This window comes from Giraffa tippelskirchi, chromosome 10 (assembly GCF_054371585.1).
Source record: "Giraffa tippelskirchi isolate mGirTip1 chromosome 10, T2T-mGirTip1v1.2.pri, whole genome shotgun sequence".
Taxonomy (NCBI): domain Eukaryota; kingdom Metazoa; phylum Chordata; class Mammalia; order Artiodactyla; family Giraffidae; genus Giraffa; species Giraffa tippelskirchi.
In genome coordinates, this window is record NC_137284.1 from 55,252,144 (window position 1) to 55,272,030 (window position 19,887).

At 45.7% G+C, this 19,887-nt stretch overlaps 1 protein-coding gene across 1 annotated transcript in view; it reads right to left on the bottom strand.

Moving 5' to 3' along the window:
• ABCA13 (ATP binding cassette subfamily A member 13) overlaps positions 1–19,887 on the bottom strand; it is a 413,377-nt gene that overhangs the window by 287,141 nt on the left and 106,349 nt on the right. Inside the window, exons 26-29 of the mRNA XM_081536362.1 lie at positions 16,347–16,511; positions 15,283–15,460; positions 12,251–12,390; positions 1,274–1,387 (exon numbers count right to left, since the gene is read on the bottom strand). Of these exons, the coding sequence (XP_081392488.1) occupies positions 1,274–1,387; positions 12,251–12,390; positions 15,283–15,460; positions 16,347–16,511 (597 nt within the window). The remainder of the gene's footprint in view (positions 1–1,273; positions 1,388–12,250; positions 12,391–15,282; positions 15,461–16,346; positions 16,512–19,887) is intronic.

The window sequence follows — 19,887 nt, forward strand, 5'->3', positions numbered from 1 at the left end:
CTCTCACCTGCCTCCCTGCTTCCCCTGCCTCCTTCTGCCTCCCTCTGCCTACCTGCCTCCCCTGCCTCACCAACCTCTCCTACTTTCCTGCCTCCCTGCCTCTGCCCCAACTCCTCTTTCCCTGACAAAATCCTCACACATGCAATCTCATCTCAGTATCTGCTTTGGGAAGGACCCAGACGCAGAGACATCTTCCTACATACCAGTGCTTTACATAATTTAAATTGCTTCACAGCTCATAACTATGGTTCTTTGCTCCCTTCACAGGTAAGAAGCCCCAGGCACAGAGAAGTTCAAGATCACAAAGCACTGGGGACAGGGCTGGGAATCCAGACTCTCCAGCTCTGAGTCCCTGCTCAGGACCACCTAGAGCTACATGTCTGGTGGATAAGAAGTAAACCACACAAGAACAAAATGTAGGTATATTTTTTCAAGCTCAAGTCAGAGTGACACAGATGCCCTGAAAAGTTATCATGTGACCTACCTTGATTAAAGTTTGTAATTAATGACTGTCCTTTTCTGAAGAGGTTGAGACATTTGAAGCTACAGTCCATGATTTTTTGGAATACATTATGTTCTCAATACAGAATATTAGGGAATAAAGGGTTTTAACAGGCCCACAGTTCAAAAGCATGCAAACCTTCCACAAAGCTTTCAGTTGGCAGGGGCTGATGAATTGGAATCGGGAGATTGAGATTGACATGTATACACTATTGAAACTATGTATAAAATAGATAACTGATGAGAACCTACTGTATAGCACAGGGAACTAGAACCAATACTCTGTGGTGACCTAAATGGGAAGGAAATCCAAAAGGGGGGATATATGTATATGTATGGCTGACTCATCTTGCTGTACAGCAGAAACTGACACAGCAGTGTAAAGCAAATATATTCCAATAAAAAACTGAAACCCTTTGGGGAACTCAGGGTTTTTCAAGGCACGAGTTGTTTGTCTCCTTGCATGGCCCCGAAATAAATCATTCTCTGCTCAAAAAAAAAAAAAAATAGCTTTAAGTTAATATGGAATTTAAAGCACAAATAAATATTAATGAATTATTGATCATTCTCACAGCAGTAACATCTTACATGGGCAAAACAACTGATCATTTACAAGAAGTTTTCACACTTATGCAATTTTACATCAACATTATTAGTCACCCGGGAAAGCCAAGCCCCAGGTGTCTCTCTAGCACCCTCTAAAGGACACCTCTGGTTTTGCAGACACACCTGGGGTCTCCCAGCCCTTGGTGGCAAAGGGGCCACCTCTCACCTGCAGCTGGTGGAGCATCTGGCCGTTTCCGCTGCTCTGAAAAATGCTGGACACGTTCAGCAGTGTTTCTGATAAAGTCGTCAACTTGCCCACAAAATCAAAAGTATGATTTACCTGCAAAATAAAGCACAACCGGGTGTGTCTGTAGTTCAGCTGTGTTGCACTAGGAAGACTCTTCAGCCTTGTGGCTGCTACAACAAGGAGGCACACACTGTGTGCAACTTGGCCATCAGAGCAAAGATCTTCCAAGGCCACACATCACCGTATAAGGTGACCATGCCAGTGCCCTTTCCTCCAGGCTCCTTCCACTGGGTGTTGCCCATCTGTTCAACATGGAGTCCCCAGGGTACAGGTCACTCTAAGAACGAATGGCTAAATAAGACAACATCTGCCCACACGTCCTCCTCAACCATACATTCTCAACTAGCATCTACGATCTGGTTTATGATACCCAACTCTATTTAGGAGAAAGCAAAACTGTATTTTTTAATTAGAGGATAATTGCTTTTTTGTGTTGATTTCTGCCATACAACAACTCAAATAAGTCATAACTATATATATACCCCCTCCCTTCAAACTTCCCTCCCCCTTCCCATCCCATCCCACTTCTCTAGGTTTTCACAGAGCACCAGTTTGAGCTCCCAGTGTCATACAACAAATTCCCACTGGCTATCTATTTTACACATAGTAGTGTAATGTTTTTACATTTCAATGCTACTCTCTCAATTCATCCTACCTTCTCCTTCCACCACTGTGTCCACAAGTCTGTTCACTAAGTCTGTGTCTCCATTTCTTCCCTGCAAATAGGTTCATCAGTGCTATTTTTCTAGATTCCATATATATGCATTAATTACAATATTTGTTTTTCTCTTTCTGACTTATTCACTCTGTATGATAGGATCTAGGTTCATCCACTTCACTACAACTGACTCCCACCTCATTTCTTTTTATGGCTAAGTAGTAGTCAATTACATATATGTATCACACCTTTGCCCATTCTCTGTCATCAGACATCCAGGCTGCTTCCATGTCCTGGCGACTGTAAACAGTGCTGCAGTGAAATCTGGGCTGCATGTATCTTTCTGAATAGTGGTTTTCTCAGGGTATACGCCCAGTAGCATGAAAGTGTTAGTCGCTCAGTCATGCCTAACTCTTCTCAACCCTGTGGACTGTAGTTTGCCAGACTGCTCTGTCCATGGAATTCTCCAGGCAAGAATGCTGGAGTGGGTAGCCACTCCAGGGAAATAGAAGGGGAAAAAGTAGAAGCAGTGACAGATTTTATCTTCTTGGGCTCCCAAATCACTGCAGACAGTGACTGCAGCCATAAAATTAAAAAGCGCTTGCTCCTTGAAAAGAAAGCTGACAAATCTAGACAGCATGAAAAAGCAAAGACATCACTTTGCCAACAAAGGTCCATCCAGTCAAAACTATGGTTTTTCTGGTAGTCATGTACGGATATGAGAGTTGGACCTTAAAGAAGGCTGAGCCCCAAAGAATTGATGCTTTTGAACTGTGGTGTTAGAGAAGACTCTTGAGAGTCCTTTGGACAGCAAAGAGATCAAATCAGTCAATCCTAAAGAAAATCAACTCTGAATATTCATTGGAGGGACTGATGCTGAAACTGAAGCTCCAATACTTTGACCACCTGCTGCGAAGAGCCAACTCACTGGAAAAGGCCCTGATGCTGGGAAACACTGAAGACAAAAGGAGAAGAGGATGTCAGGGAATGAGATGGTTAGATAGCATCACTGACTCAGTGGACATGAATTTGAGGAAACTCCAGGAGATGGTGAAGGACAGGGAAGCCTGGCATGATGCAGTCCATGGGGTCACAAAGAGTCAAACACGACTTACCAACTGAACAACAACAATGTCCAATCGTGGGATTGCTGGGTCATATGGTAGTTTTATTCCTAGTTTGTTAAGGAATTTTCATATTGTTCTCCAGAGTGCCTGCATTAATTTACACTATCCCCAATAGTGCAAAACTGTATTTATTTATTTATTGCTGCTGGCAGAGCAAATGAGCATAAGGTTTTTGTAAAATAATTTGGTATCATAAAAAATATTCATAGTCACTGACCTACAAAAAGCTTCCTTGCCTTTTTCTCTCAAAATAAAAGGATGCTGTCCTAAGGAAATAATTGAAATGAAATACAAAGCTATACCCATGAAGATGCCTCTATGTGTGTGTGTGTGAGTGTGTGCACACTCAGTCGTGTCCAACTCTTTGCAACCCTATGGACTGTAGCCTGCCAAGCTCCTCTGTCCATGGAATTCCCCAGGCAAGAATACTGGAGTGGGTTGCCATTTCCTTCCCCAGGGGATCTTTCTGACCCAGGGATCGAACCTATGTCCCTTGCGTCTCTTGCATTGGAAGGTGGATTCTTTGCCACTGAGCCACCTGGAAAGTCCCAGGAAGATGCCTATGGCCACATTACCATATTTCTATATCAAAAACAGTCTAAATACAAAGAGATAAGATTAAAGAGGGTTTGGGAGTCCAACCATACACCTCTGAGGTCACAAGGGCACAGGTCACACCAGCTCAGGGGCTGGAAGGAAGCGAGGGGCTCCTGCTGCTAATTCCCACCGGGAGTCCAGGACAGGATGAAGCGCTCACCAGCACGTGGCTGCCTCTGCTGCCTCCTGCCCTCCCCGCCCTGCGCCTGTGCCCCGCCCCCTGCTCAGCTGCTAGGGGTCTGAGCTGTAAAGGGAGGTGCAGCCTGTCCATATGCCTCCCTCCTGCCTTCACATGACCCTGAGAGATGTGGACCCACATGACGTCTGTTTTATTTACCCACCTGGGTAAGTGTGAGCCTCTGTTCCTAAGGATGAGCAAGCATGGGACACACCAAGGGGCACATGAAGAGATCCTTCTACTCAAAAGACGAGGCCAGTGTATGCGTCAGAATAAAGGTCTTTATCTGGAACTGATTTAGGGTAAGGCAGGAGAAAATGTATAAAGCAACTACTTTGTATTTCAAGAAACATCCAGGAGCACAGAGGAGGTAGTGAGGAGGCAGTGATGACACGGGAATGACCCCACAGGAAGAGATGTGACCCAGAGGCTGAGCACAGGCTCGGAGTCAAAGCAAAAGGGACAGACTGGGGACTGGTCTGAAGCCATAACAGAGACCCCACCCCAGCCCTCAGAGGAGGCTGGAGACAAAGAAGGAAAAGGACAAGTCAGAGACAATCAAGACAGATGCAAGAGATCTAAGCCAGGGAGGACTCAGAGCTCAGAGCAGAGAAAGGGCTAGAGAACAGGCCCAGTTATCACAGGAGGGGGAAAACCCACCACTGCTGAGTCTGCACATCTGAAGACCATTTCTGGTTTTGATTTTGTTTTTAATTGAAGTATTTAGGGCTTCCCTGGTGGCTCAGAGGTTAAAGCGTCTGCCTGCCACGCAAGAGACCTGGGTTCGATCCCTGGGTCAGGAATATCCCCTGGAGAAGGAAATGGCAACCTGCTCCAGTATTCTTGCCTGGAGAATCCCATGGACAGAGGAACCTGGTGGGCTAAAGTCCAATGGGGTCACAAAGAGTCAGACACGACTGAGCGAGTTCACTTTCACTTTCATAGTTGCTATACAATATATATGTTACAGGTATACAATATAGTGATTCACAATTTTTAAAGATTATACTTGATTTTAGTTATTATAAAATATTGGCTATATTTCGTATGCTGTACAATATATCCGTGTAGCTTATTTTATACATAAGAGTTTGTACCTCTTACTCCCCAACCCCTATTCTGCCCCCTTCTCCCCACTGATAACCACTAGTTTGTTCTCTATATCTGTCAGTCTGTTTCTTGCTTTAAGGGTTTTTTTATTATTATTATTATTTGCACTGGATCTTTGTTGCTGCACAACGGGCTGTCTCTAGATGCAGTGGCAGGGGCTACTCTTCATTGCTGTTCGCAGACTTCTCATTGCGGTGGCTTCTCTTGTTGCAGAGAACAGCCTCTGGCACTGGCTTCAGTAGTTTTGGCTCTCAGGCTCTAGAGCACAGGCTCAGTAGTTGAGGCACATGGGATTAGTTGCACCTTAGTTGCTCCACAGACAACAACTACGATTCCACAGGAAGCGGACTCTTCCCGGACCAGGGATCAAACCCATGTCTCCTACATCAGCAGGCAGACTCTTATCCACTGCAACACCAGGAAAGTCCTGCTTCTTTTTTGTTATATTCACTAGTTTCATTTTTTTTTAAGACTCCACATTTAAATGATATCTTACAGTTCTTGTCTTTCTCTATCTGACTTATTTCACTTAGCATAAAAAACTAAACAAATCAGCAAACAAAACAAAAACACACTCAGAGATTCACAGAACAAACTGGTGGTCTCCAGTGAAATAGGCAAAGGGGATTAAGAGGCACAGACTTCCCGGAGAAGCCCTCCCCATTTCAGGCAGCAGAACTGGAAACTGCTGGAAACCTCATGGGCACCAGATGAACCAAGCAGATCAAAACAACAGCACAAAGCCTGTGATGATTAAACGTCCTTGGAGTCACAGCCTACAAACGATGCTGAGACCTGTGTGTTAAACCTAAATAACAGACTGTCTGAAAAAATGAAAGGTATTTTTTACAGAGTCTCTGAACATAACAGTCAAAATGCACACAATACAACTGAACATCAGCCGCCGCACACAGAACCAGAGAACTCACAAGCAGTCAACTGATGCCAATATGGAGACAAATCTGATGTTGGAATGATCTGGCAAGTATTTTAAAGCTGTCATCATAGAAATGCTTCAACAAGCAATTAAAAATTATCTTGAAACAAATTAAACAGCAGAAAATCTCAACAAGAAAATACAAATTATTAGAAAGCCAGATAAGCACGGGGCAGTACAGAACACCATAACAAAAAGTATTTTAAATTTGCCAGATGATCTCAAGTAGAAGAGTAGAAATGACAGAGGACAGGACCAGTGAACTTGAGGACAGGACAATACACATCAACCAATATGAGCAAGAGGAAAAAACAGACAAGATGGCCAGAGCTTCGGGGACCTATAAGAAAAGGTTCCATGTTTGGATCTGAGTCCAAGAAAGATAGGAGTAGGGATGAAAAGCTATCAGAAGAAATAATGGCTGAAAACTTCCCCGAACTGGTGAAATAGAAAACTTACAGAATCAAGAACTCGAACAAAACCTTCAGAAGGTTGTAGGGAGACCAGGAGGCTCGTAGCTCAGAGCTCCACCTGGAAGTGGGCACAATTCTCAGAAATGCCACAGCCTCAAGTCTTGTCTTCACTTCTACCTCCTTGGGAGAAACTGCTTGGGTTCTCTTTTCATCTGCCAATCACCTAATAACTGCTGGTTTTAGAAAATAGCATCTCTTACTTGCACTTAATTCTGACTTTAAAAAAAAGAAAGGAAGAGGTGACTGGGTCGCAGCATGAGATCTTAGCTGTGGGCTTATTTTTTCTGCTCATTATTTTCTTATTTACATCACCCTGCTCCCTCTTCAGCATTCAGACTATTTGCCTTTGCTTCTAAGGGGAATGAGGCCTGAGCGACCTAGAGGAGGCCAACAATGTTTCTGAGTCAAAGGATGTGAGCTAGAGGCCAGATTGGCCAAGGACTGTGGAGAGACCCTGAGCAAACCATCTCAGCTCTGAAGCTGGGTTTACAAAGCAGCCTGGTGAAGGTGCTCGTCTCTCATGGTACTTGGATGTGGCTGACTGACTCTCTGTCCTGGCTTGGCCATCTCACAGCTGTCACCTTAATTGACCTGTGGCCTTGGACTCGAGGACAAAATGATGACAGTGCACAGACACCCGAGGTCTATGCAGGAGCAGCATGTATCTCAGGGGCTGGGGATTATCTAGTTTCACAGAACAGCGTATTCCCAGACCTACTGACACTGCTTTCTCAAGAAACCGCTGCTTTACAGGCGATTACATCAAACTAGTCTATTCGTAAATGTAATTACTTTTTCTCTGGGCAGCTTTGCTGCGTTTTGATAAAATGTCCCATGTCGAATGTTCCCACCCACCTGAGAATCTCGCTCCGGGGTGAGCACTGAGGACTCCTTTCAGATGAATGATCTGATGCCTGCAGTCAGATATTGAATGAGTGCAAGTTCTGTTCCCTCGGAGGGGCTCCCCGGGGACAATCGCTGCCTCCTGGGGCCACAGTGCTCTGTGCACACACACAGTCCTGTGTGCAGGGCACATGCGCCTCCAGCCTGTGCCTGGTTCACTTACAGACTCCAGTCCTGGGAGGCTCCCACCTCATGGACATCTTTCATCTTTGACAAGCAGCAGAAAGCAGAGTATTTTCATTTCTATTCAGTTACTTAATCATCAGGCTTTATGTCTACTTAATGGTAAAAACACCAGTAGCCTCTGTCCATCTGTAGCCTGTGAGGCTGATTCTCATCCTCCCAAAGTTCCCCCGAAGGCAGTCGCGTACTGAAGGTGGATAAACACCACGCACCAATACACAAAGGCATAAAATCATGCAGAGCATCTGATCAGGACTCTAGTCAAGGCTGATAGTGTCCCAGGCTGATAATAGTAAAGGGTACTGCAGGGTACAAGCTCTTTCCCACATCATAACCTAACACTGTAGATACAGCTGGTGAAAAGCATATAGCTATGGAGTCCACAATATGCTTCCAAGTACCAGCTAATGAGGGCTTCCCTGATGGCTCAGTGAAAGAATCCACCTGCAAGGCAGGAGACGCAGGAGACATGGGTTTGATCCCTGTGTGAGGAAGATCCCCTGGAGAGGAAATGACAACCTACTCCAGTATTCTTGCCTGGAGAATCCCATGGACAGAGGAGCCTGGTGGGCTACAGTCCATGGGATTGCAAAGAGTCACACAGGACTGAGTGACTGAGCACGCATGCACCAGCTAATAACTATGGGAGAGTAAATCTCACCAGCTTTCACTATGTTCCATCTGTTAAATGGGCCTAGAAGCACCTACCCACAGGCTTCTCTGATGGCTCAGTGGCAAAGAATCCACCTGCCAATGCAGGAAATGTGGGTTCAGTCCCTGGGTTGGGAAGATCCCCTGAAGAAGGAAATGGCAACCCACTCCAGTATTCTTGCCTGGAGAATCCCGTGGACAGAGGAGCCTGGGGGGCTATAGTCAATGGGGTCACAAAAGAGCTGGACACAACTCAATGATTTTAAACAACAAGTACCTGCCCTACTGGGTTCTTCTGAGAAGTGAACGAGAGAGGATCTGGGAAAGTGATGGTTCCTGGAACCTTGGAGAAGCACATGGTTCAATCTGCATCTGAACGTGTTTATATGAGTGCAGAACCAGGAGCGGGTGTCCACCCACACTGCCCCCACCCCTGCACCTCACTCCATCAGAAGTCCTAAGGCCAGCAGTGACCAGCCTCCCCTACCATAACCTCCCATAACCACCCATCCTGTGGGAGGCAGTCTTCTCACTGCCCCTCTGCCCGGTGCTGTCGCTGGAAATCTGTGTCCCATTTGCCCACAACAAGCTCCTCTGAGGACAGAGCTGCACCGCTAGCATGTGCATGCCAGGTTAGGGATACAGTGAGGTGTGACAGAGAAATACAACATGAGCCTTGGCGACACACAGACCTGGGTTCAGAAGTCATCTCTGCCCCCTGCTGAGAGATTCTGCCATGCTGACTAACCCGAGACTCACCCAAGGAGCGAGCGAGGTAACTGCTAACACCCCTTGTGGATGTGAGCGCTGGATGAGGTTCCAGCAGGGTCAGGACTACAGTGAGGAATTCCTCCCTATTACCTCTCCCTCCACCTCCTCTCAATACATATTTGATAAACTGAGACTTAACATTTAAGAGCTGATGAGCTTTGTACTTTAATTCCATGTGCAAGCATGCTCAGTCCTACTCTTTGAGACCCTATGGACTGTAGCCCACCAGGTTCCTCTGTCCATGGGATTTCTCAGGCAAGAATACTGAAGTGGGTTGCCATTTTCTTCTCCAGGAGCTCTGTGGGAACTCCTTATACCTCAGGAGTCCCAGGTTCTTAAGATGAAGAAGCCCACACAGGACCCGCTGAGTGGGTATCAGGTCATCCCCCCGCTCCAAGTCCACACTCAGGCCTGGTCTGAAGGACAGGGCTGGCCCGTGCTGGCTGGTTCGACGTGAAGCTCTGCCACAGAGATCCGGGGGGCTGCCGGGGAGGCTTCTCCCTCTTAATCTCACTGTGGAGTCCCCACCCGGCAGGCGGCCCCTCAGAGGCTCCTGGTCACCCAGTCCCCACGCATCTGGCCCACCGCACACAGCACCTTTCCAGGCTCTTCCAGGGGCTGCTGCTGGCCTGGCACCTCCTTGTGGATGACCCCCTGCTGTAGATGATGCCCCCAGGCCTGGCTTGGTCCACCTTCACTGAGAGTCACCGAGTGTAGACCTTCTCCAGCCCCCAGCATCCAGACACCCCTGAAACCATACCAGGAAGGCTGCTGGGCCACCTGGCCACCCAGCTGGCCAGAACCACGCTCTCTCCAGGGAGGTCGGGACCCCAGCCCTGGTTGGAGGCCACGTTCAGTCTTGTCCCTTCCTTGGACACCCTCCTAGTCCAGCAGAGAGGCTTCGTGCTTTAAAATTCTCTTCATATCACTGACTGGCCCATCACCCTAGCACCTTGCTACAGGGGTTAACACTTCCTCTTAACTCTCCCTGCTGTTTCTTTTGGTCGAACCCTGACCCACAGACCAGGAAGGAAGCCTGTGGACACGGCTCTCAGAATGAATCTCTCATCACATTATTTCTGAGTTATTTCTTCAGATGTTTGTCTTCTCTTTCCCCCTTGCAAGGTGAGCTCTTCAACAAGAAGATGGTCACACTAGCTGTTACAGTGCAGAATACAGTCCAGTATATAACACTATAATACATATAATATTGTTATCAATGATATTATGTGTAATAATATACACTATAACAATAATAAATACATTTTTTTGTTGAATTTATTAAGTTGAACTTAAAATAAAGCTGTGATATAGAGCCATTTTCTGTGAGATTTCTAAAATACTCACAGTCCTTAAAAGCTTAATGCACTGAGATTATCTGAATAACACTGGCTTTGGCTCCAGGCCCCTCTGAAGCACAGCCCTGAAAGGATGAACACCTGTCGTCCATCTAGATTAACGTCACTTCACTGTGAGAGCCCAGGCTTTCGGTAAACACCCCTCCAAACGGACATTCTCAGAATAAAAGAAGAAGTTATCAAGCACATTCAGAATCAGTTCAGTTCAGTCGCTCAGTCATGTCCAACTCTTTGCGACCCCATGAACCGCAGCACGCCAGGCCTCCCTGTCCATCACCAACTCCTGGAGTTTACCCAAACTCATGTCCATTGAATCGGTGGTGCCATCCAGCCATCTCATCCTCTGTTGTCCCCTTCTCCTCCTGCCCCCAATCCTTCCCAGCATCAGGGTCTTTTCCAATGAGTCAGCTCTTCCCATGAGGTGGCTAAAGTATTGGAGTGTCAGCTTCAACATCAGTCCTTCCAATGAACACCGAGGACTGATCTCCTTTAGGATGGACTGGTTGGGTCTCCTTGCAGCCCAAGGGACTCTCAAGAGTCTTCTCCAACACCACAGTTCAAAAGCATCCATTCTTCTGCACTCAGCTTTCTTTATAGTCCAACTCTCACATCCATTCATGACCACTGGAAAAACCATAGCCTTGACTAGATGGACCTTTGTTGGCAAAGTAATGTCTCTGTTTTTTAATACGCTGTCTAGGTTGGTCATAACTTTCCTTCCAAGGAGGAAGCATCTTTTAATTTCATGGCTGCAGTCACCATCTGCAGTGATTTTGGAGCCCAAAAAAATAAAGTCAGCCACTGTCTCCCCATCAGAATCAACAGTGGCGAATACATCCCCTGAGCTGAATCACAGGTGGGAAAGAGACCCCACACAGCAGTCGTAAGGGAAAGGAAACACGAACTTGTAAAACCTGCTTGGACCCAAAATAACGCTACTGCTTGGATGAGTGCACACCACACTGACTTTTCAGCTTTTAGGTTGTGAGTAGCATCTGAAGCCTGGAAGTGCAGCACTAATAGGACTTGTGATTCCTCCTCGGGTCTGACAGGCCCCATGTCTTCCTGAAACCCCTCAAAAGTGTCTGCGGACTCATAAGCCACCATCAGAAAAAAAAGATGACACTGCTGGAAAATACAGCACCATCATCTCAGAAGAAAGTGTAAATATGACCAATGATAAATCCTGAATTGAACGGGGCTTCCCAGGTGGCGCTAGTGGTAAAGAACCCACCTGCCAATGTTGGAAACATAACAGACCCGGGTTCAATCCCTGGGTCAGGGAGATCCCCTGGAGGAGGGCATGGCAACCCACTCCAGTATTCTTGCCTGGAGAATCCCATGGACAGAGGAGCCTGGCGGGCTACAGTCCATGGGGTCACAAAGAGTCAGACACAACTGAAGCAACTTAGCGTGCACGAGAAGGTAAAAAGTCTAAGGAAGGGAAAACATGCAGAGCTGTGCAATGTCCAAACTCCTCCAGGGAAGCTCTCTGGCCTCGTCACCTGAGCTTGCCTGCCATCAGGCGGAGTTGGGCAGGGACCAAGGAATGAAAGTGGGGGCACCAGCAAATGACACGACCAGACCCAGACCATGAACACGGGGTCTGACTCTCACTTCATCACCAGATGCCCACCTATTCTCCATATCCTCCTGGGGCCACCTGACCGGCCTCCTTCTGTCTAATTGTTCCCCCTGCATTAGTTACTCTAAATAACACCTCTTTCCCGCAACATGTCCTCTGAGAGAATAATGCAGCACGTCTAAGCTCAACAACAAAGGGCACAGCCAAAAAAAAAAAAAAAAAAAACAAGGCCAAATGAATTGGCATCAACATAAGAAAGCTGTGTGTAATCCAAGCTATACAACAATCATGGTAAATATTTTAACAGCCTGCTCCCCACTGCACTGCTTGTATGGTCCATAACACCCTCATTCAGTCACACTCACCTTCTGAATGACTTTATTAATCTCCGGAGTGTTTGGTGTATACAGTATTTTTCCATGTAATACAGGTTTTAGGAAGGACCACACCAAAGCGCCATTTGGAAACTGCAGAATTTCCTGATAAAGCTTCAAGCAAAATGGTGCTATCATCATTAAAAAAAAAAAAAGTGTTACTCATGATACAGGATGCCCAGGAGAACAGGAGAATTTACTTGTATAGCCATGACACCTCACTTTCAAATGAGTGTTTTATATATATTTTTCATGATTCAATTCTGAATTGGGGAAGTAAGGTCAGAAATAATTTTTTGGTCCCTGTTATTAGCAGTTCTTTTCTCAAAACTTTGTTCCCATCAATATTTTGAATGAGAAGGAAACATGATTTTCACATTTTTAAACTAAATCATCAATAAAGGTACCAAATAATGACAAAGACACTTGAAAATGAAAACAGTGATGTAAAAGGAATGCATCTGGTGTTTAATCTAGAAAATTTTCATTTCAACAGTCACAGTATCGAGACTAGAATTAGGTTTTCTTATGAAATGCTACGGGCTTTTTCATAATGCTGAAGAATTAGCTTTATGGGATGCTACAGGCTTTCCTTGCATTTATGAAGAACGATTGCACTGACTGCTTTTGTGCCATTAAAGAGCCTAGCTTTCACCCAAATATCAATTCCTCGTGATGGCACTCATACCCGCTGTGGTGCTGGTTGGTTTCAATGGAAGGTTTACTTGACTAAACCAATAGGTACCTAATGAAGGTGGCGCCTTTACCAAGATAATGATTAGTAATCAAATATTAAAAGTTTTAAGCTAGTGATGAATGCTTCAGTATAACCCATTCTTTTACTCCCAAAGAGAACATTTAAAATGAAAATATTATCTTAGCTTTCATACCATTATCTGTAATACCCAGTATATGAAAATTACTGTTATGATAATTTTCACTATCATTTCATCTTTCTAAATTCCCCACTTGAAAATAAAAGCAAATTCCTTTTATTCAATAAACAAAATAAAATGGAAAGAAATAATCTCATAAAATATAAATTATGTGCATGATTCCATAATGACTTTTTATAGCATTAAGTATAGAGGTTGTTCTTCTTACAGATATTTTAACAACTTACACTTTAAATTATAAGTTTAATATAGATGGTGGCAATTTTTAGCTTGGAAAACATAAGAATATGAACATAAAAAGAAATCTGAAACCAAGAATCCTGACATCTGCCACTTGGGAGCTGTGTGAATTTGGGCAAGTCACTTAACCTTCTCTGAGCTTCTATCATGTCAACTGAAAAGTGAAGGTATTAGTATTTCCTGTGGTTAGTGTGATAATCATCTGAAATAAATGTATGAAAGAACCCAGAAAGACTGGTCCTCAGTGTTAGATGAATGACTGGATGAATGGATGGATGAATGGATGGCTGGATGGAGAGATGAGTGGATGGGTGGACGGATGGCTGAATGGATGGACAGATGGGTGGATGGACGGTTGTATCAATGGATCAATGGAAGGATGAATGGGTCTATAGTTGGAAAGATGGAAGGATAAATGGATAGATAAATGGCTGAATGATTGGATTTGATGAACAAATCAATAATCCTCAAAAAACCCATATGCAAGAAAAAAGAGGAAATGAGGATTAGTATAGGAGACAACAAAATTATTCACATTAATAGCCTTCATGTGTATCTACACTGCCACACCATATGTTGTTCGACAGCCATCCAATTATCCATCAGCTGATGAACACACCAACACACTGTCTCTGTGGCAGCTCTGAGGACACCTTGCAGCTCCTCCTCTATATAGTCCAACTCTCTCTTTTCCCCTCACTCCATCAACACCTCCATCCATCCCAGGCACAAGTATTTAAAGAAGTGTCTTGGGTACAACAGACAGAAGTCTAAGATGGCTTCAAGGCACTCACGCCTTGTGTGAACACACCCATGGTCAGGTTATCTGGGCATGGTGCAGGGATTCTGACTTGGAGTTGATCAAAGGGGAGGTTATCTCAGCTGAACCATCAGCCAAACCCTTTAAAAGAGCCCAAAAGGCTCCCCGTCAAAGAGATGCACTGCTGTTCTTAAAGATGCAGCCACAAGGGCTCCTACACCTGCAAGAAAGTGAGTTCTACCAACAACCACCTCCAACGAGACCCCAGCCCTGATCAACACTGTCACTGCAGCCTTGACAATCCCGACAGAGGACCCAGCTAGTCAGTGCTCAGACTGTGACCCATACAGGCTATGAGATGAGTGTGTGTGTCCTAAACCACTGACTTGCTGTGCAGCAAGGAAGAGTAATTACTACACTAGGACACACTAGAGCACTGTCCTCAACAGTTAGTAGGCATCACTCCTATTACCTCTCATAATAACCTTATGAGGCAGGTATTAAGTGTCCATGTTAAACACAAGATGAACATGATTCAGAGACATGAAGTCACAGGACCGAAGACACACAACTTGTTGGTGGGACTGAACAGTCTAAACCTTTAGCAGCACACTTACCCTTAGTCTGTCTTTCTAATTAAAATGCATCCACTTAAAGTGGAGCCAGGAAATCACTTTTAACTCTGCTGTTATTTGCTACTGAGCTTTATCTAAAAGGCAAGGTTGTGGAAGGACACATACAGCTCTCCTGGCTTTGTGAGACAGCCATCCTGCAGGAAGCAAAATGCTGCTCCTGCTCTCTGGGCCCAGACCTCTCACTGTCACTGGCTCTCTTGGGACCCCAAAGGGTTGGGGCTTCGGGTGCACTGGAATTTAAGACCCGGTTCCCTGGCATCACAGCTGACAGAATTAGCCTGTGCTCAAGGGTGCAGGGGTCTTGCAAAGCCAAGTGCCATGCCAGCATTCACTGACTTTACACTAAATGAAGGATACAGGTTGGATGGTGGAACAGGAAATTCTTGGCAAGTATGTACCCATTTTCCACACAGACTGAGTATCTTGTACAAAGCAGGGTGAATTATCAAAATGCAAATTAATCTAAGCACATATGGATTACTGTTTTCTTACTTGAATCTTCAGGAATGTTGAATTTCTCTTTGTCATCTCCTAAGAGTTCATTAACTCTAGGCAAGTTAAGAAAGGTGTCAGAGCTGCTGAAGAAAGACGCTTGGTCCTTGCAAACCATCTTCATCAAAGACTGCAAAGAACCAATGGCTGAACTTCTGACCTGGTTACTCTGTGAAGCCTGAGAACAAAAGAAAAATAAATCCTAGGCAAACGGTGGCTTAGAGTGATTCCCTCACAGTCTCCTGAGCCTGCTGTCTCTCCTCCAAAGGAACACAGAAGATTGTCACTACATCAAAGGTATGATATCTGACCTTTAGTCTTTTCTGTCCTTGATTTTGCTGGTCTATATGGTTGAAGAGACAAATGTCATACACACACGTAAATTATTAATCAATAAATATCACTAACTCAGACTAATCAATAGTATGAATATGTGTCTCTACAACCAAATTTCCCAGATGCCTGAGGGTCATCAAATCAGCCCTCAGCTGATGATCAACCTGAGTACTGCCTCCAAGGCAGGTCCAAGGACACATCACCCGCCCCTCCCCCTGCCCCTCCCCCTCTGCAAGCCCCTACACAACCCCCTCCCCACCATTTCATTCCAGGCAGACAGAGTCCAAGTAAAGCGAACATCAGGATACAAACCTCACTGGATTTTGTGTTTGTATTTGCAATATGTAACCTGTACCCCAATTATTTGTGTGCAAATAAATGTATTAAGGTTTTTGAAAGCAGTGTATTCTTCTGAGAAACTAAACAATCCCCTGGAATCTCATTTGTGTGGATGATCAATTCTGTGATTTCTTAGGTCACAGAAAACACATGTGCGTGGATGGATGTGCATCCCTCGAGTCTGCTTCCTTGGATTTTGAAGGACACCCCAGGCTTTGCTCTTCATCATGATGTCATGACACTGCTGCCTCCAGAACCATTAAGAAGTCCCCTCGGCCCCGTGCTTGGTCATCAATGCACATTTCAGACATTGAAAGAGAAAGACAAAGAAACAAACACAAAGACACAGTGGATCCACACCTTTCCTGGTGCCAAGACCAAACACCCACCTGCTGGAAGTCGGGTGCATCCAGCAAAGCAGTGATCTTAAATTCATGGAGGAATTCAGGAAGGCGTTCGAGGACTAGGCCAGCTCTGGGAAGCAGGTGGCTGAGGCTGGACACAACATCCAGCAGGGCACTCAGCAGGGTGCTGGCTTCAGCAGGAAGCAGAGTCTCAAAGGAAACACAACACAACATAACCAACGCTGGACTTGGGACCTCACAAGCCTCACTGGTACAGTGAAGGGAGTGAAGAGTGTTATTTGATTTTATTCTCTTGAGCCTGGGAGATACCTCTGTTGTGCCCTCTGAGGTCCTCTCTATCAGCTCCATTTCTGGAGCACACTCTACCGCACTGGGATTGTCAGCTCGTAAAGCAGGGGCAGATGTGACCTGTTGTTAAAATTCAAATCACTTTCAAAATTCTTCTAGTACTTTTCCAGTGGTGCAGGGGTTAAGACTCCATACTTCTACTGCACATGGGAAGGATCTGATCCCTGGTGGGGGACCTAGGATCCCACCTGCCACATGGCCAAAAATAAACAAATGAATAAATAAAACAATCAGTGTGTGTGTAAGTCACTTCAGGCGTGACTGACTCTTTGCGACCCTATGGACTGTAGCCCACCAGGCTCCTCTGTCCATGGGATTCTCCAGGCAGAATATTAGAGTGGGTTGCCATGTCCTCCTCTAGGGACTCTTTCCAACCCAGGGATTGAACCTGCATCTCTTACATCTCCTACGTTGGCAGGCAGGTTCTTTACCACTAGCACCACCCGGGAAGCCCAAAATAGTTCACATCTGTATCTAAAGGCTGAGTCTTAACCTTGAATACTCACATTTACAAAAGAATTTAAAACTTAAGCATGCAATTTAAGAGGTTAGAAAAGGAGCAACAAAGTTACCCCTAAAGAGATCAAAAAGGGAGATATTTAATAATAATGATAAAAGCAGAAATTAATGAATTGGGAAACAACAGCAAAAATGATAGAACTAAAAAATATTTTTTTTAGTCTAAAAAAATATTTCTGTCTTTGGGGTGCCCTGAGTGGAAATTTAAGAAGAGGGTCAAAACATGACAGTTGTTACATGTGAGACAGTTTCAATTTACCCACTGCCTCCCTGGGTCGCAACACACACATCCTTTCCACTCCTCCTTGCCCCTGCAGGCTGTGTGCTGGGGCTGGTTTTGTGGGTGAAACACCTGAGTGAACTCAAGAGATGCAAGGGCTCCCACAGCATCACAGCTGGACGATCAGGGCCAGGAATGCAACCTGGGTGCTTTAGAGACATCAGTGTCTCCTTATCCTTGGACCCACCTGTGCTATCACCACTGACATGCTCTGCACTTGACTTATGAATGGCATCCTCTCGGTTCGGGGATGTAAATTCCATGGAGGCAGGGATTTTTGCCTGTCGTGGTCACTGATGTGGCCACAGGGACTAGAACAGCTTTTGGCAATACTCGTTGCTTAGCACAGGGAACTCTACTCAATGTTTTGTAATACTCTGTAAGGTTATTTCCCCTTTCCTATAAAGGGAAAGGAGCTTCTCGGGTGGCTCAGTGGTAAAGAATCTGCCTGCAGTGCTGGAGATGCAGAAGACTTGGGTTGATCCCTGGGTCAGGAAGATCCCCTGGATGAGGGCATGGCAACCCACTTCAGTATTTTTGCCTGGAGAATCCCATGGACAGAGGAGCCTGGTGGGCTATAGTCCATAGAGCCACAAAGAGTCAGGCACAACTAAAATGACTGAGCACACACATATAAGGGGAAAGAATCTGAAAAAATAGTTACGTATGTATAAGTGAATCACTGTGCTATATACCTGAAACTAACACAATACTATAAACCAACTACAATTTAAAACATTTAAAAATTTTTAAAAAGATTGTCATAGGAATCTCCCTGGCAGTCCAGTGGTTAAGACTTCACCTTCCAAGTCAGGGGGTGTGGGTTCAATCCCTGGTCAGAGAGCTAAGATCCCACATGCCTTACGGCCAAAACACCAAAACATAAAACAGAAACAATATTGCAACAAATTCAATAAAGATTTTTAAATGGTCCAGATCAAAAAAAAGTTTTTTTGAAGACTGTGTTAGGAGAAAATGTCAATAAACAAACAAATAAATAAATAAAAATTTCCAAAAAATACCAGTCTCTGGATGAACGGGTAAATCAGCAAACACTGCCTCTTCCCACAGAGGTGGAGGCTGCACAGTAGGTCTCCTCCCTCTGCTCTCGTCTGAATTTCCAGGTTTGCAGACTCTGGCCTCGGCCCCTAACAATTCTGCACGTGCCACATGGCTGCTGGCTCTGCCCCTGACCCACAGGACAGAAGCCCCGCTCTGTCCCTCACACACTCTCTCTGCTCCAAACAAAGCAACTGTCCTCAGTTGAGGCAACAGAGACACCTTGGACAGGAGCAAAGGGAGTGCAGGCTCTTGTCACATTTCCACCGCCTTTCTAACTGCAGCTGCACTTGAGAAGTTGCCGTCAGGGACACTGGCTGTTGGGCGTGGCCAGATTTGAGACCCACCACCTATGGCCAGAGGAACATGCTGGACATTAACCGCAGACAGTGTTTTGTGAAATGCACCTTAGCTTCACTGTCAGTCTAGTGGGCCAGGGCGTAGGCTGAGCCTGCTGATGCCTGGGCTTGATGTGGCTCCCGTGTGCGTCCGCGGGGCTCTAACACCAGAGCATCACCATGGACCAACAGGCTTCCCTGGAGGGCGTCTAGAAGGAGCTGGTGTTACTAACAGTGGTGTCAATTTCATGGTGTCTGGGAGAGCGACTCCAGCTCAGTATTTCATCCTCATGGCCCTTGTCAAAGTAATTATCTGGGCCCAAGAAGCACCAGTTTCAAATCGGTCGCTTCTGTGTGCGTGAGAGAGCTGGCCTCCGCCAGGCTGCGTGTTTCCCGAAGTGCACGTGGCACAGTGAAGAGACGTGCTGAGTGGGCGCAGGAACCACCTGCCTGCTGGGGCTGGAGGCCTGGATACACCCCGATGGGGGCGGCCTCCCCAGTCACGGAGACATTCAGGACATGTCCATTTTCCTGCTTCTGGGCTTGAAATGAAACTTCTGAAATGTTCAGAATTAATTCTCATTCTGAGAGTTATCTTTTGTTCTGTGTGTGTGCGTGTGTGTGTGTGTGTGTGTGTGTGTGTGTGTGCGTGATCCAACATCCACCCACTGGATTCTTGGAGTTACTGAAAAGAGGGAAGCCATGAAGGAAACAGGACTAGACTGGCAAATCTGCCTTTTCCGAAGCCCAAAACAGTCCTTTGGGATGTGGAGCACTTTAAAGCCACCATGCTAACTCCGATCGGCCCAGATGTCGGCTGATCTCCCTGGGGAGAAACTTGGAGCAAGACCAGCCCCTAGAGGTCAAGGGTGAAGGGTCTGGAAACATAAACAGAGTGGAGGCCGGAAGATGAGGAAGTTCTAGCAGAGGCAGGACCAAGAGCGGGAGATGGAGGCCGTGAGCCATGTGCGTGCAATCCCTCGGGCATAACTCCTGTGTGCAGAGGGAGACTGGGCTCCCC